The sequence below is a fragment of the Leishmania major genome, chromosome 36 (assembly GCF_000002725.2).
Source record: "Leishmania major strain Friedlin complete genome, chromosome 36".
In the NCBI taxonomy this organism is placed as follows: Eukaryota; Euglenozoa; class Kinetoplastea; order Trypanosomatida; family Trypanosomatidae; genus Leishmania; species Leishmania major.
The window spans coordinates 382654-399119 of record NC_007287.2 but is presented as its reverse complement, the minus strand read 5'-3'; the positions used below and the strand labels follow the sequence as shown (position 1 = coordinate 399119).

The window sequence follows — 16466 nt, the reverse complement described above, 5'->3', positions numbered from 1 at the left end:
CACCACTGCAGCGCTCCATCGACCTGATGTGCTGTATCGCTGCATAAATGTATATATATATATATATCGCTTTCCTTGTTGCGTTGGTCGAGTGTTAAAAACACCCGCGACGGAAGCTATAAAGACCCCGGCGAGGAGCGCGCGACACCACCATGCAGAGTCCGGTTTGCTGGCAACAAAGACACAGTCCATCACCCAGCATTACCATTCACTTCCTTGCACAGGCACTGTGAAAGAAGACTGCTGCCATTCAGCCTCTTCCCCTGTGCAAGCGTCGCCCCCTTTTCACGTGTACTCCACAACGTGTATGGAGAGAGCGGGATGCCTACCAACGCCTACCACATCTCCAGTGAACCCTTCTCACGGAAGAACTCCGTTCCTGCCCCCTCGCCGAATTCATCAAGAAGAGGCCGAAAACACTACGCTATGCAGAAGTGAAAGCACGCCCGTCCTTTTTCGATAGAGGGTGACGGCGAGGCAGATTCACTTTTTCTTGGCGAGACGGCGGCGATACACGGAGGGGTGGATGATCTGAAAGACACGTTGCACCATCGTGGCCACTAGGTGGGCCGAGAACATTAAAAACGACACAGACGCAAGGCACACGGCGCGCTGACTGGGACGCATCAAGGCGATCATACCCCACACCCACACCCGTGCCCCGCGCAGGTGCACAGCTAGCGCGATAACCGGGAGAAGCGGGGGCACTACAAGCTCAAGGAGTGAGACGAGCATTAATATCTGCCGCGTGCAGCCCGATGCGAGCGCGGGCATGCCAAGAGGCATGCAAAGCCGGCGAGCCCGCACTCGGGTCATGAACCGCTCCTTGATGTCTTCGCATACCCAAACGAAGGCTGCAGTCACAAGAACGCACATCCCATACGGCGCTAGCACGTGCGCCCGCCACTCCTGCTCCAGTAGCCCGGTAAGAGGCGCGGTGGTGCTGAGAAGGGGGACCGCCTCGACAAGCCCAGACACGTCGTTGCCCAAGCGCTGCTTGACTATGAGTTGAAGCGCAAAGAGCGTCGCCTCAGCGTTCGGCAGCTGCCCCCGCTGCAGAACACTCTGGTACACCTTGCTGTGTTTCTCCAGTATCGGCCTCACCTTCCGGAGTCTGGACTGCATCTTTAGCAGCTGCTTCAGCTCCGATCGCTTCGCCTCCGTCGACTCGTCGTTCGCGACAATGGCCTCGCGCGTTGTCGCGAGAGTCGACGCCACCCAACTGATCGCGGCATCTGCCAAAGGTTCTGCCAGGGCCGCCACCTCCGCGCCTACCGTCTTACTGTTCTCGACGGCTGAGGAGAGGAGCTGCAGCTGGGATTCTGCTGCCACGCTCGATACCGCCGGCGTCGCCGCTCCCGCGCGACGGGACTTCCACAGCTCGCGCACGTGGGCCACCTCGCGCTCCATGAACGGCAGCACCTCGGCCTCAAGCACTAGAGGGACGCGAAGGAGTGCAAACGGAAACGATGACGATGTCGCGTCTGCGGCCGCCGCACTTGCGTTGGCGATCGTGTGGGAGAAGTGCCGCTCGACGAGGCCCAGGAACTGCTGATCATTTAAGCTGTCACTTGAGCCGGCCAACCGAACGAGGTGCCACATAGCCGCGATTTCGCCCTCCACCAACACGAGAGCATCAGCAGCCCCCTGCGCATCGCTGACGTTGTGGAGTGACTGCTCCTTCAGCCTCTCCGTGTAGCGCCGCTGCACGTTTCGATCAGAGAAGTACTCGGCAATGGGCAATGCCCCTGGCTCTTGCCGTTCAGTGTTCGCCGGCCTGTCTGGGGTGTCTGTCTTCTCACCACCGGCGGGGTAGTTGCGCAGACGCTGCTTCTCTTGAGACGCTTGCAAAAGGCGCAAGTCCGCCTTCCACTGCTGCCACTGCCGATTTCCAGCATCTTCGGGCTCGAAGAAGAGCGCCTCCTCTCCTGGGTTGAAGTTGTACACCCATTCCCCAGCGCCAAGCCGCAGTGGCGCAAAGGCCTTCGCTTCTGGAAGTGTGCCAGACTCGATGGTCACCGTGTGTGATCGACTGTGATGGGGGTGGGCAGTGTCGGCAGAGACTGGAGAGAGCAGCCCGAAGGCAGCTACAATGGCGAACACGCACACAAACCGTGCAAGCATCCGAGTCAAGATTGTTTGTAGGGCGCGTGGACCATCAACTTCTGCCTAGGGAGCCCGGATCTTCCTCAAGCTTCACACGCACCTTCGATACCGTTGTGACGGCGGGGAGAGAGGAGTTCCGTGGCACTAGACAGATTAACACCTGCGCGCTCAAGGGCACCTGCTTGTATGCGAGTCGATCGGAGTGATAATGGTGCGCTGGCTTGTAGCTGCGTCCTCTCGGAACGCCATGTGAAAAGAAGCTAAGCCAGTGAAGACAAGAAAGGCAGAGGTGGTGGGAGAGGAGGGGGGGGGGAGGGCTTCAATGTGTAGATGGAGGCAAACGGCAAGACGGACGGAGGAAAGGGCGCGAGAAGAGAGCGACAGAGAGGTCAGAAAGCCTTGACGCTCATGTGGGACGGAGGACAGCCAAAGATGCAGCAAAATCGAGTCTCCAGCGCACTCGACAGCGATCAAGCGACACCAATGGGTGGCACTGGAGCGTTTTGGCTTTATCGCGTGGCTGTGGGATGTCTCGGTCACTATAGGCGGTAGCAGCGCTGGTCTGCATGACATGTGAGTGTCAGGAGGACGCTGACATGAGAAACGCACGGGCGAAGCACAACAACAACAGAACGTGCGCACACCTATCCAAAACCAGACACACCGGCACACACACACACACACACAGAGAGAGAGAGAGAGGCGTAATGGTGTGAGAAGCTGAAGTAGCATTGTTGCAAAGGTAGGGAGAGGTGGAGGTGGAGCGGACCGACATGCTGTGCACGACTCTTCCCTTTTCTCTCTCGTCATTGTCCCCACACGGTAGGCAGCGCGCGTAGCTGTGTCCATGGGGAATTCCCGTGTTCGAGTCGGGTTGAGCTAGCGTTGAGCTGGCGAACACGTACCTCACAGCATGGTGTGCTGCTCTGTACGAGACCAATGGGGACAAAAAAATCCAGCACTTGATGGCGTTATTTTGCTTGTCGTTGTGTTGGTAGCCTTCGTGAGCAGAGCGAGACATCACTGCCACTCAGTCCTAGCCAGGATGCGCGACACATTCTCTCATCCGTATCCTCGCCACTTTCGGCGCGTTCGACTACCATGGCCACATGTTGCGCACGCGCAGCCACCACATGTGCAGGATAGCACCCCAGCGGTACCCGCTGATGCGGTGCAAGCGCTGGTTGTAGTAGAAGCCTTCCCCGTACCCCACGACTTGCTCGCTGTAGTCCTTCGACAGGCGGTTCCACGGCTCCACCAACTGCGTCGACACACGCGCAAAGCGAGAGGGGTAGTCCTGGTTCCGCTCTGCCAAGAGCAGAGCGTGCTCCTCCACCGTCGCGCTTCCGCTGAAGTCTGCTGTGGAAAGCGGAAAACGGCGCGCGGGCGCCATCTCGACAGTGTCGTAGACGTAGCCCAGTCGTTCGCTCAAGTCCCGGAGGAGAGCCGTGCCGTTTAGCTGCGCGTGCCGCCACTCAGTCAAAGTCCACGTCGGTGCCCCTTCTATCACCACCGATGCCGCCGTTTCGGCGGCAGGTCTCTGAGCCCTCAACAGATGGTTCATGTCCGCGACGCACTCCAGATCAGATGCGGGGAAAACAGACCCCTCGTAGGCGTACGGGTACACGCGATGGGTGTCTTTGTACACACGCCGCGTGAGGAAGCCGGCGCACCACAGCAACTGATCGAGCGCCTGCGACACTCGAGTCCCCTGGCGCTCTCTCGACACACCAACATCGCCACTGTCGCCCTGCTGCGCCTTCGCTGCATTCCACCGACTCACACGCGCAAACAGCTCCTGGCGAGCTTCGACAGACGCGTAGCGAAAGGGTGTGCGCGTATCCAGCGCAAAGAGTGGGCCCTCACCCACAAGCTCTTCCTCCTCCCGCTGCCACTGCGCGGTGAGATGGTGCTCCGTCCACACGCTTGGCGCCATGCGACCAAACACAGACTCCGCCAAGTGATCGGCGATGGGGCGGAGATGTCGGTTGCCGCGGTTCGCGGCTTCGAGGAAAACAAGCGAGAAGCCCTCCGGCATGCCAGACTCCAGCGCGACGGTGAGCAGCTGCCCGGCAATAAAGAACTCGCGCAGCGCGGCATCCTTCGCGAAGGCGTCCACGAACGCGGAGACCCCCGTCCCTGCCGACCTTGCGGTCCCCTCCGCCGTCTCCTTCGATCGCGACTCTTTGATGCTCGCTTGACGTCGGCTGCTGAGCTCAGCGCCGCGCTCCTCTGGCGTCACGAGCTGCATTTGCGCCTCCATGTCCGCAATCAGCCCCTCTGACGCAGTCGCCGTGAAGTGGTGTACCACAGTGTTGTACACGGCGCTCAGCACCGTCGCAACGCTTGTCCAGCGCGACTTGTTCATGTAATCGTGCACGTCCGCGGCGTAGAGCAGCGGCTGCAGGTCCGCGTTCTCCATCGTGTGCTGCTTTACTTTACGCAAGGTTTGCAAGCGCGACTTTCGTGGTGGGCCATCATCAAGAGAGCTGCCCCAGTGGCCACTCATCGTCATCCCAGCCGAGGCGGCCCCGCCGGCGTCGGTGCGACGAATGCCGTAGCCACCGCTGCGCAACAGTTCGACGGACGGCTCCAGGGCGTGAATGTGCCGGGCAGCAAAGCGCAGCAGCCGAGCCGCATACGAGTCGACCGTGTCGTCAACGAGCGGCAGCAAGTGCGGACTTTCCCCCAGAAAGTGCGGGGAGGCGGCATACGCGACGTCGCGCAGCTTCTTGATGGAAATGAGGGGTGCGCCGGTTACGGTGTCGCGCGCTCGCAGGAGAAAGGAGCTTAGCACAAACGGATCTGTGCGTCGAGCCGAGTAGGTCGTCGCGTCCAGCGTGTGTACAAGTGGGAAATCGCTCTTCCATCGCTTCATCGCCGCCAAGCACACCAGGAAGAGGGCGTGGACATCCATGACAGTTGTGCTGAGACTCACGCCAATTGAAGACCCCGGCACTGCGGCACTGCGAGATGGGTGCGGTGTCGGTTGCGTCGCCGCCACAGTGGAGCTCCTCGGATGCTTCTGCAGAAGTCGGTGAAACAGACCGAATGGTTCCATTGTCCATTCGGCCAAGTCCTTCTCGAACGCCGCTACCTCTGCCGCAGCACCGGACAACGGGCCCCTCGCCGCCCATCGGCTCGTCCCTAGGAGGAGCAGGGATTCGGTCGAGACGAACGGAGGGTCCGCCACACTCGCAAACCGACGAAGCACCCGCTGAACGCTGCGCCCCAATGCCGCACCATCGCCGCGCGCCCGCGACGGCGCATGTTTGATGCTCTGCAGCTGATCCAGCAGTACCTCAGCAGCCCACGCGACTTCACTGTCGCTGTCTGCGACGCGGTTCACCGCCTCGACAAACAACCGTGCCCACGATCCGTTTCTGCCGCCCGGGTGGTGGTGCGCCTCATCGAAGGCACTCATGTTTGCCGCTTGAGCACAACGCTTCACTGTCGCACGTGGCACGCGCAGGGACATCTCGAGAGCGAGAGAGGCGTACAGGTGGCTTATATCGTACCGCTGTCTGTGGATGAGTTGCACGTAGCTGAGGGCCAGCAGCGTCTGTTGGAGCAACCTAAACAGAGCTTCCGAGTTGGGCACGTCGAGCTGACGCCGAGATCGCCGTGGTGGAAAAGGAGCTCCCCCCGGGCAACTCAAAAGCGTGTGCCGGCCGTTGTTCATGACGTCGGCCAGCTCGCTCTCATGTTCGGGACAGGAGTCCGGCAGAGGAACCCCGAGGATGGTCATCGGCGCCGCCGAGGAAGCAGGCGGCGAATCGGGCACATGTGGCGGCGCGTCAGTAGAAAAGAAGCGACGAAGGTCAAGATCGCAGACGTAGCCGAGACGACGCAGGATGACGAGGAGCTCGCACTGTGCCTCTCGCGCGTCTCGCTGCACCCCCTTGAATCCGGAGAACAGCATGTTCGCCTTCAGAAGCCGTCGATTTAGCCGCGCCGTCAAACGCCCCTCATATTCGTCGTCGCCGCGTCCGACTTCCGCCTCGCGGTAGACGTCCTCCAGCTCCGGCTCCTCGTCGCCGGTGTAGATGTTCTCGTTTGTCACGGCCACCAGTGTCGCGATGCTCTGGCGGGTCATAAAAGGGTCATCCACCTCGCTAAAGGTGTGATCCACGGCGTAGAACTGCTCGAAGCGAAGGAGTCGCGACGGGTCAGCTCTCGATGATGCTGCACTCGCTGCTTCGAGAGAGCGGCAAGGAGAGCGGCGCAGCAGCAGCTCGCGCCAGAGGTGCGTCGGCGCTTGTTCCATTGATTGAACCAGCAGCATCATGGCCGCCTTGCTCTGCTGCCGGGCAAATATACCGTGTTCGCGGAGCGTCGCCAAGGCGCCGGCAGCGTGGTGGGACCCGGCACTCAGCGACTCGTGCAAGTGCACCACAGCGCGCACACTCGAGGATGCCGTGGCAGGATGCTTCTCTGGAGGACGAGTTTTCGGCCTTATGAGCTGTAAAAGGGCCAACGTGTAGTGGAGCTCCGCGCGTATCCATCGTGGCAGGCGGCTGTTGGGCGCGGCGGTGAGCGCGTCGCCGCTCTGCACCAGGTGCTCCACAAATGCGGCGAAGGCGGACGCATTGAAGTCCTCATTCACTGCCACGGCGGTTGCCGCAGCGCCGGCTGCCGATGTCGCTTCTTGGGCGTGACCGGCCGCTTGTGTGGCCGCCTTCTCTTCCTCCCAGACACCGTAGAGGATGGCAAACACCTGAGCAGGCGTCGGTGACGCACCTGACTTGCGCCGCTGCGCCTTCATTTCTGCAACACCGTCACGCCATACGTGCGCGGCCGCCTGGCTCAGGCCGGCCTCTCCGCGGGCAGTAGAGGAGGCCACCGGCAGCTCCGGCAGAGGCTCCTTGCACCGATGTCGAGAATGGAGGCGACGCAGCTGTGCCACACGCATCTCCGCTTCGCGACAGACGCCAGTTGCGCGGAGCGTGCTCCAGGCAGCGAGCACCTTCCTGCACGACACATCTCGGCCATCATCAAGCGGTGATGCGAGGGAAGTACCCGCGGCGGGATGAATGCACATTGCGGCAGTCTGGCGCGATCCGGCGTTGCGACCCATAGACGGCCGCCCATCGGCCTCGTCGGCGGCATCCTTAACCTCGTTCTTTGCCCAGAGGCGCGATTGGCGCTCCACAAGAAAGTGCTGGTAGCTCCGCTTGAAGTGCATGTGATCCGTGTACGCCGCCTGCTCGCTTTCGAGTAGTTCTCGCAGACTCGCGTGGAGATCGCGCTGAGCCTCCGCGACGGCCTCGTCAAAGGCCTTGATATGCTCGTGATACTGTAGCTTTGCACGCAGCAGACGTTGTGTTTGCCTGCGGTGCAGCGGCGCCTCCGCATCCACTGTTAGGTGCGTTAACCGATACTCGATAGTGCTGGTCCTGCGAGTGACACGGCTCAGCACCTTGAAGTCGGCAAGTGAGACATGCGTCGTCGTCAACCTCGAGCCCTGGCGGCGGGAAATGAGAGTGATCTGCCCCGGTGGGTCTAGCGCCTGCAGCTTGGCAATGAAATGCTCTGCTGCCCGGACAGCAGGACCTGCGTCGTCTTTGAGCACCAGAGACCAGGCGGCTGGCCGCTGTAACCGCTGCAGGGCGGACCAGCGCTCCTCACCAAAGAGCAGGCTCAATTGCTCTGGGTGAAACCAGTAGTGCACGATGCGGCGCGTTGTCCTGTAGCTCGGGCAGACGCCAGCGTCGGCGGGGCGCATGAACTTAACGACCTCCAAGACGCGCATAAGATCCATTTTGGTGTCCGTGACGACGCGGAGCGGAGCTCCCACGTGAGCGAGCACCATCCATTGCTCAGGTGCGCTCAGGATGCGCTGCCCAGACATGAAGTCAGGTGGCAGTGGTAGATCGAGCTGCGGCAGCCACGGCCACTCGACATCTTCGTCCATTAAGAAGGTTCCCTTCTCCAAGCGCACCCCCTTCGCTGACACAAGTAAGATGAAGAAAATAAGAAGAGGGCCCAGCCAACAGCGGCGCGGTTGCGACGCATGTCCTCGACGGGCCATGATCACAAAGCTCCGCTGTGCCACAGCGTTGCCTTTTCCTTCTTGCACATATATATATATATATATATGTCAGCTAAACGGGCCAACCTGATGCCGTCGGTTGAACTTACCCGACAGGGCGCTGTTAGAAGAGATACACGCTCCCGTATGTGTGCGCCGCCACCGCCAGCCCTCGACGCCCCTGACGGCGGTAGAGAGGGGCAAGAGAACGTCAATGAAGGGTACGGGGGTGGGTGGAGTGTACTGCTTGGAATCGTTGCAGAGCCAACGCAAAAAGGTAAAACGAGAGCAAAAAAAAACGAAGCATTGAGTGAGAGGACGAGGCGAGAGGGCGTTCGACGAGGTGATGCATGAGGCAGCTGCAGTTTATATACGCTATGGGGAAAGGGGGGACTGGAACGGATGGATTGGTATCCGAGCTTGTGGTCGTGCAAGCGACTTTAAGGCCTCTTCAGATCAACGTCCGCTCGGTCACAGAGAAACAAGTGAGTACGCCAGAGGGCACACCATGGCACCCATGGGGTCGAGCTCGATGAAAAGAGAGTCGTGCGAAGCAGCTTGTCATCTCAGCCCTGCGGACTACCCCGGCCCCCCCCGTCGCGAGAGTCACGTTTGCGGCAGCGGCGTCGACCACGCTTGCCGCCCGTGTATCGCAACCGCATTCTTGTGCTACGGTTCGTCTTTCAGCGGTTTTCGTTGTCTTTGTTATTCGCACCCTTGTGCAGGATGCCGCGAACGCCTATACGCATCCGGGCGCACCAGCACCCACAAATACACACAGAGGGAAAGAGAGAGAAAGAGAAAGAGAAAGAGAAAGGTGCGTGTGGCTTGTCCAGGCACCGAGGACGAGGGAACGTGTGAGAGCCACATGACTGGTCTATACAAAAAAGTGATAGACATACATCTGAGGAAGGCGCCTTCGACCCCTCACCCTACCCCTTCACACATGCACACACACACACACACACACACACGCCTGACACCACCATCTCTGAAGAGGAGCGGGAGGGGGGAGTACGGGGAGCAAACGAGCAAGCAAAGAGCTGTCGCAACACACCACGAGCACACAACACTCCCCACCAAACACGGCGGCGGCGGCGGCGGCGGTGGGGTAGGGAGAGAGGTGTGAGAAAAGAATACAAAACCGCACAACCACTGTGAAAGTACTTCGCCAATAGAAAACATGGATAACACCCACTACACATAACGTGCCCGCGTTGGGTAATCGTAGTTCATCTCACAGAGCTGCCGGCGAGCTTGAAGTCGTCGCCACCGCAGCGGCGGCCTCCATGTCGAACAGAATCTGTTTCATCGAGCGGCTCACTTGCTTCCCGGGACGGTAGCGGCAGAGTGGACAGCCGCTGCCTTTCGTGCACTCCGCCTCGTAATCTTCTGCAATGAAGAAGTGCTGGCAGCCGTTGCACAGGCACACATTCACGTCGGAGCGCATCAGGCGGTAGTAGCGGTTTGGCACGGGCAGCGTGCCGTATCTCGGTCGCACAATGAACACCTCGTCGCGGCGGAATCCCTTCAGGATGTCCGCCGACGCGACAAACGGCTGGTACACCGCGGTGGGGCGGCCGGGCCGCAGCACGTACTGCAACTGCGTAAAGAAGGGGTCATTGCCCTTGTTCGCCGCCGCCTTGGAGCGGCCCATCGCGACCAGCTGCTGATCGATTTCGTAGTCGATGTTGCCATCGTCGAAGCTGATGACGTTTGCGCCGCTGTCCGACTGCCACTCCTTCGCCTTCGGCAACGCCTTCGCATCCGCCGCGTCTCTCTGCCCATTGTTGTGCTCATCGTCTGCCGACTTTCGCCGACCAACGCCGGAGACGATGATCCGCTCCGCCTCCTCGTCGGCGAGGTCGTCGGCGAGAATGAACTCGACCAGCGGCAGACATTCAAAGTTGACGAAGGAGCGGACACATTGGTGGAAGCAGTTGGGACAGCGATCCCCAGCCATCGGCAGCTGCGCAAGAAGCTGGTTGCAGCGGAAGCACCGGTCCAGCAGCTCCTCGCGGTCCTTTACCGGCTTGCTGCGCACAATGAGCGTCTCGATGTCCACCTGCTCCATCATGGACACCGGAAGAATCACGCCCTGCAGCTTCTCGAACACAGCGCGCGCCGTGCGCACCATCTCTAGCCGATTGGCGATGCGGGAAAGGGTGTAGAGAATGGCACCCTTGCCGACGTTCATGGGAATGGCGCACTCGGCACACATGCCGAAGAGGTACTTGGCTGCCCGAAAGAGGCTGAGCTCGTTGTACGGTAGCGGTTGCGTGGTGTGGGCGTAGACGCTCGAGAAGGCGTAGTAGATGTCGGCACGGCGAACACACTCCTTGCCGCGGCGGATTCGCGCCGCCTTCTCCACGTCAGTAGGCGTCTCGCCGTCTTCGAAGCGCCCGTACTCCTCGGCCAGATGAATGTAGTAGAAGGCGGCGTCACGGAACTTGCGACACGTGACGCTGTTTGTCGCGAGCGTTTCCATGAGGCGCATCGCCTCCTTCGGCCATTTCGCCGCCCGGAACGCCTCCAAGGCCTCGTCGAACTTGTCGTTTTCGGCCAGCCAACTTGCCCATGGCACGTACACCTCGCGCGCTAGGGTCGGTGCCTTCTCCAGGATGGTGAAGGCGTTGCGCCAGTCGGCGCGGGCGACGTAGATCCCGATAAGAGCTTGGTGGTCCTGCACCTTCTCATACGCCTCGATGGCGAACGGGATGGCGTTGTGTTTGCGAAAGAAATTGGCGCACTCGGTTATGAGGGTGACCTCCGACTTAGGCAGGCTGCGGCACATCTTCATCAACTTCTTCACCTGGCCTGCCTGGCCCATCATGCCGATCGCCTTCGCGTAGTCTCCGCAGCTCTCGTAGAGCGAGGCGGCCTCGATGAAGTTCTGCGAGTCCTCGGCCCAGCGCGCCTGCTGCCGAATTAGATCCTTGAGCACCTTCTCGTTTGTGCAGATCTTCTTCGCATTGTCCCACATTTTTAGGTCGCAGTACATCTCCACCGCCTTCAGCTCGCAGCCGGCCTTCATGAATTGCCGTGCCGCATCGTGGTATTTGCCCTGGAAGGCAAGGATGCTGCCGTACAGCACGCTATCCTTTGCCGCCGCGCGCGCCTCCGCGGACTCGCCGCCAGGACCGACGTCGCCCTTGTCCGTCGCCGCTGCCACCGTGGCGGAGGTGGCACTGCCGTTTCGTGCCGTCGGCGACACCCCGTCCTCGACTCTCGATTGGCGGCGCCGCAGCTCCAGCGACTTCAGCAACTCGACGAGCTTCACGTCCTGGATGTGCGTAAAGGCCTTGCGCGCGATGTCGAGACGCAGCTGGCTCATCGCGTGCAGTCCCAGCATCTTCCAGTCGGCGTCGGCCACGCCGAGACAGGCGACATTGTAGGCTAGGTCGAGGTCTCGCATTTCTACATACTTGTACAGCGCGTGTGCGTGCGGCACGTCGAGCACCATCACGTTGGAGTAATGAAGGTTGAAGACGCGGTTTGCCTTGAAACCAACGACGAGGCCGCGCACCGCTTGCTGGTACGCTGGCAGCGAGCCTGTCTTAATGTGCAGCATATTGTCGCCAGTCGTAAATGCGATACTGTCCTCCAAGTCGACGTTAAACGCCACCGCCGTGACGTTGTCCTCGGAAAAGAGCAGCTCATTCTTTTCGCCTAGCCTCAAGACCTGGAGGGTGTTGGTGCTGTCGATAACGGCGAGGCGGCTGCGCGAGCTGCTGAAGTCCGCGCTCTTGACTGGTGCGCTGCCCTTGTGCAACAGGGTGGGGAAAGGGTTGTCGACAAACACCTTCATCACTTGGCCACCCTTCAGCCCGACGAGCAGAATCTCTCGTCCCTCCATCCCACCCGCGACCTTCATAAACTGCACGGCGCTCCCCATCGACCACTCCCGCCGCTTGCTCCCCTGGAAGTCGTACATCGTAATACGCCTGTCGTTGCACACAACAATGGCTCTCGTTGTTACACACAGCAGCGAGCACTCGAGGCGACGGCGAATCTGCGCGATGTCCTGATAGCGCATGTTACGCTCGTCGTCGTAAAAGAACTCAAAGACGATGACACGCTCCTGCAACTGTACTGCGAGTCGATCAAGAAAGGTGGCGATCTTGTGCACATACTCGTTGCATGGTATCACCATTTTACGATCAAGCAAGAGCTGATGCACGACTAAGTTCGTCATGTCCTTGCGACACACGTACTGGTCATCGTGGATGGCGTGGACGGTGGTGATGGCGATGTCGATGCAGCTTATGGTGCCGTCGTTGGTGCCGTAGCAGAGCTGCTTGTGTCGCGGCCGCTGCCGCGCAGACCAAATCCAGTCACCCGCGCCGGCGACTTCAATGAGTCGGTTTCCATCGTTCGTGAAGAGGGTCACCTTATGGTCGCTGCCGCTGAGCAGGATGTACTCGCCGTCATTGAAGTACGACAGACTGCACGGGTCAAAGTCGAGCTCCCGCTCTCGCCCGACAGGTGTGCCCGAAAGGTTGTAAAAGGACAGCCGCTGATCCCACGAGCCGACTGCAAGCACGTCGATGCCTTTCTCTCGCAGCGGCGTAAAGGCGAGAGTCCAGACAGGCGCTGGTCGGCAAATGAGGACCGTCTCGTCGCCATTCTTGTCCATCAGCATGATGGTGCCATTCAGCAAGCCGATCGCCAGTGTTTTGCCACTGGGCGTCCAAGCTGCACATAACCCTTTTGACGGAAGCGAGTACTTGGAGACTTTCGGCTTATCTGGCGACCAGATGCCCCAGTCAGTGCTCGACACGGACGCCAAATGCGAGGAGCTGGGGTTGTGCGCCAGGGCCTGGATGGACTCCTTGTGCTGGTACTTCACAACGCCCTCACCCTTGTTCGACCACACAATGACCGTCCGATCCGCCCCGCCGCTGGCGAAGCACTTTCCATCAGACGCGTAATCTACGCAGTAGATCGTGTTCTGGTGACCCTTCAGCGAGTGTAAGAGGGTGCCTGTGGATGCGGCGTACACCAGCACACGCACGCCGCACGCCGCCACCACATAGTCCCCGGACGGGCTGTAGCAGAGGCTGTTGATGGGGGGACGGATACCCTTTACCGCATCCGCCGTCTCCGACCATCGAACGCTTGTGCGCATCGCATCCGAAGCACTAGCGCCCCACTTATTTCAACGCAGGGTCGACTCGCAGTGAAAGTGCAAGGAGAGCACGCTTAGCTGCGTTCTCCCGGTATGAGCAGATGAGTCGTTTGGTGTATATATGTGGCGAGGGAGTCTTGCACGCACGCGCACATACCCGCAATAAGAAGCCGAGTTCAGCAACGCACCGTACACGTGGCGTGACGGTGACTGCGCGGAGAGGGAGGGGGGACAGGACATTGAGCCGCCACCACCACCCGGGCATGAGCGGCGAGCAACGAAAGAAAGGCAAACACCGTTTGCCAGTTGCGAGGACGAGTCGTTCAGGGCGGTTGCGCAACCAAGAAGCCACGCCAAAAGATCCACCCCGCCACACAAAAAAAAAGAGAAGAGAAGAGATCAGGGAAGCAGCAGTTTCGATTGGGGCATCGCAAAGCAGCGCGAGTTGCAGAAACGGCTGTAAGGGCAAACAGCCAGATCACCTTCATCGTGGTCGAGCGCAGGGAGACGCGGCGCTTTAGATGGGGCCGGGAACCTGCCATCCACGAAGCGGTAGCTGGATTGGTGTTCTTGCCATTCCTAGCCTCGCCGCCTTCCTCGCTGCGCTGTGCTCTCCCACTCCTAACACTTCCAAAAAAAAAATGGTATACACCAAGCATTCCCGAGTCACACAAGGCGGTCGTGCATCCTCAAACCTGTCCTCCCCTGCGCTGCGCAGGGCACACGGTGACTTAATTGCGACGGAGTTTACCTAGTCCGCTTGGGGTTCTTTGCGTGCATCGAAATAAGTGATGCGGCATGGCATCAAACAAGAGAAAGAAACCTTTAAAAAAGCAATGCTGACACACATGACATGTCCTACATTGTTAATGGAAGACGGTCCTCTCGCACACAGGTAGTATGTGCGATCGCGCACTGGTCACTTACTCCGCAGCCGGGGCTGGGGCGGCCTCACCATCCGATGTAGCGGCAGCGGCACGGTAGTTCATGCGCTCACCACCGAAGCCACGACCACGGCCACGGCCACGGCCCTCACCACGCCCGCGGCCACGACCCTCGCCACGCCCGCGACCACCACGGCCACGACCGCGGCCGCGGCCCTCTGTCACCTTCTCGAAGTTCACGCTGCTCGGCTTCTGCGTGTTCGGCATCGCAGACGGAGCGAGATGCAGGTAGCTGCGCATGTACGCAATACCTTCGTCGTTGAGCGTCCAGTAGTAGTGGCGCCACGCGTACTGCTCCTTAATCAGGTTGCGGCTCTTCAGGGAGCGCATCAGCTGCATCACCTGAATGCACGGAACGGTGAAGGTGTTGCCGCCGAGGGTGCCCGTCCAGGTGCCCATGCGGTCCTTCTTGCACGCGATCACGCCCTCCGTGAAGAAGAACCGGTACACGTTGTCGCGCGATGGCTTGGGAACGTAAGTCGACATTTTCCAGTTAACTGCACACGCATCAGTGAGGAGGTAGGAGTAGACGAGGGAGGATGCAGTGTCGTGTGGTTGTGGTGTCGGTACATCCCACAAGGAGGGTCGCCGCAATGGCAGCATGGGGAGTTTCGAAAAGGGAGGCCAAAGGGAGTCAGAGAAAGAGAGAGACAGAGAAAAGTAATTTAGTGTACTCCCTGCAGGCAAACATTCACATGCGCCTCTTGAGACCTGCCGGCTCGCGCCACATCGGGAGAGCGCCAAGGAGAGGATAGAGGTGCGGAGAGCGTGGTCGACAAGCACCGCCACACGAATCAAGAATGCCAATGCCGCGCAGAGCACCGATGCACCGGTGCGCAGGGCAGTCCACTCTCTGGCACAGAGCGGGAGTTTGGGACGACTCATCGGGATACGCGACGATGATGAGCCCGACGAGTACGGAAGCAGGATTAACGCTTCCGCCGACGCCGTCCGCGGCTCCCTCTCACCTGCCCCTGCTGCCTCCACGATAGCGCTTGCAGTACGTGTACAGGTTTGGTAGAGCGTCGTTAGAAAGAAGGAAATGAGAACCATCGAAAAGGAAAACAAAACTTACGAACACGACACACAGGGCACGCTGAGAAGATACCGCGCGGGCTTCGCATGGCAAGATGGAAGAAACACGTGCTTGCAACCGGCAGCCAGGAGCATCTACTCCGCAGCCGGGGCTGGGGCGGCCTCACCATCCGATGTAGCGGCAGCGGCACGGTAGTTCATGCGCTCACCACCGAAGCCACGACCACGGCCACGGCCACGGCCCTCACCACGCCCGCGGCCACGACCCTCGCCACGCCCGCGACCACCACGGCCACGACCGCGGCCGCGGCCCTCTGTCACCTTCTCGAAGTTCACGCTGCTCGGCTTCTGCGTGTTCGGCATCGCAGACGGAGCGAGATGCAGGTAGCTGCGCATGTACGCAATACCTTCGTCGTTGAGCGTCCAGTAGTAGTGGCGCCACGCGTACTGCTCCTTAATCAGGTTGCGGCTCTTCAGGGAGCGCATCAGCTGCATCACCTGAATGCACGGAACGGTGAAGGTGTTGCCGCCGAGGGTGCCCGTCCAGGTGCCCATGCGGTCCTTCTTGCACGCGATCACGCCCTCCGTGAAGAAGAACCGGTACACGTTGTCGCGCGATGGCTTGGGAACGTAGGTCGACATGATTCTCGGTGCGGCTTCAGCGCGGTCTATAGGAGAGCCCGGTTGGGTTGGGTAGTGGAGAATGAGAGCCGGTGCGCGTGCAAGCACACCACATGCGCAGAGGGAAGAGGAAGGACCAAAACAAAGGGGATGGGGACAGAAACGAGGCACCACCGCACACGACGGCAAGCAGAAGTAAGGGCCGCGGCAGATAGTCTCGCGACAACGACTCAAAACAGCGATAAGAAGCCGATTTCGGCGCGCACGCAGGCAACGCGAAGGACGCGCCCCAAGACACCCGGCATGTTATCCACGATATCGCGGGAGTAGAGAGGATGAGGGAGGTGAAGGGGGCGGGCATCAACAAAAGCCCTGCGTTTTTCTCGTGTTTGGTGGTTGGCCCTCGCCTGTAAAACGTCCGCATTTCCTGTGTGCCGTATCCCGCCCTCGCCGTCTTCTTTTGTGACACTTCGGACGGCGAGGAGGTCCTACCGGCAGATGCAGACGCGACAGCAAGAACGGCGGCAAGTGGAGAACGAGGTGGCGTGAAAACAAGCACGATGACGCAGTGGTCAGGTGAGGGAGCAAGAATCAGGTAACG

The 16466-nt window shown here is 60.2% G+C and overlaps 5 protein-coding genes across 5 annotated transcripts; all 5 read right to left on the bottom strand.

The window, feature by feature from the left end:
- Positions 1-483: 483 nt before the first annotated feature.
- LMJF_36_1020 (conserved hypothetical protein) lies at positions 484-2124 on the bottom strand (the record flags this gene model as incomplete). The annotated part of the gene is made up of 1 exon (XM_001686622.1): positions 484-2124. The coding sequence occupies one exon, from the start codon at positions 2122-2124 to the stop codon at positions 484-486; it is 1641 nt and encodes a 546-aa protein (XP_001686674.1).
- Positions 2125-3202: 1078 nt separating this feature from the next.
- LMJF_36_1010 (conserved hypothetical protein) lies at positions 3203-8137 on the bottom strand (the record flags this gene model as incomplete). The annotated part of the gene is made up of 1 exon (XM_001686621.1): positions 3203-8137. One exon carries the CDS (start codon positions 8135-8137, stop codon positions 3203-3205), a length of 4935 nt encoding a protein of 1644 aa, XP_001686673.1.
- A 1237-nt stretch (positions 8138-9374) lies between these two features.
- LMJF_36_1000 (conserved hypothetical protein) lies at positions 9375-13265 on the bottom strand (the record flags this gene model as incomplete). Its single annotated transcript, XM_001686620.1, has 1 exon — positions 9375-13265. One exon carries the CDS (start codon positions 13263-13265, stop codon positions 9375-9377), a length of 3891 nt encoding a protein of 1296 aa, XP_001686672.1.
- Positions 13266-14188: 923 nt separating this feature from the next.
- Positions 14189-14695, bottom strand: LMJF_36_0990 (putative 40S ribosomal protein S10; the record flags this gene model as incomplete). Its single annotated transcript, XM_001686619.1, has 1 exon — positions 14189-14695. The coding sequence occupies one exon, from the start codon at positions 14693-14695 to the stop codon at positions 14189-14191; it is 507 nt and encodes a 168-aa protein (XP_001686671.1).
- A 684-nt stretch (positions 14696-15379) lies between these two features.
- On the bottom strand, positions 15380-15886 carry LMJF_36_0980 (putative 40S ribosomal protein S10; the record flags this gene model as incomplete). The annotated part of the gene is made up of 1 exon (XM_001686618.1): positions 15380-15886. One exon carries the CDS (start codon positions 15884-15886, stop codon positions 15380-15382), a length of 507 nt encoding a protein of 168 aa, XP_001686670.1.
- Positions 15887-16466: the final 580 nt, after the last annotated feature.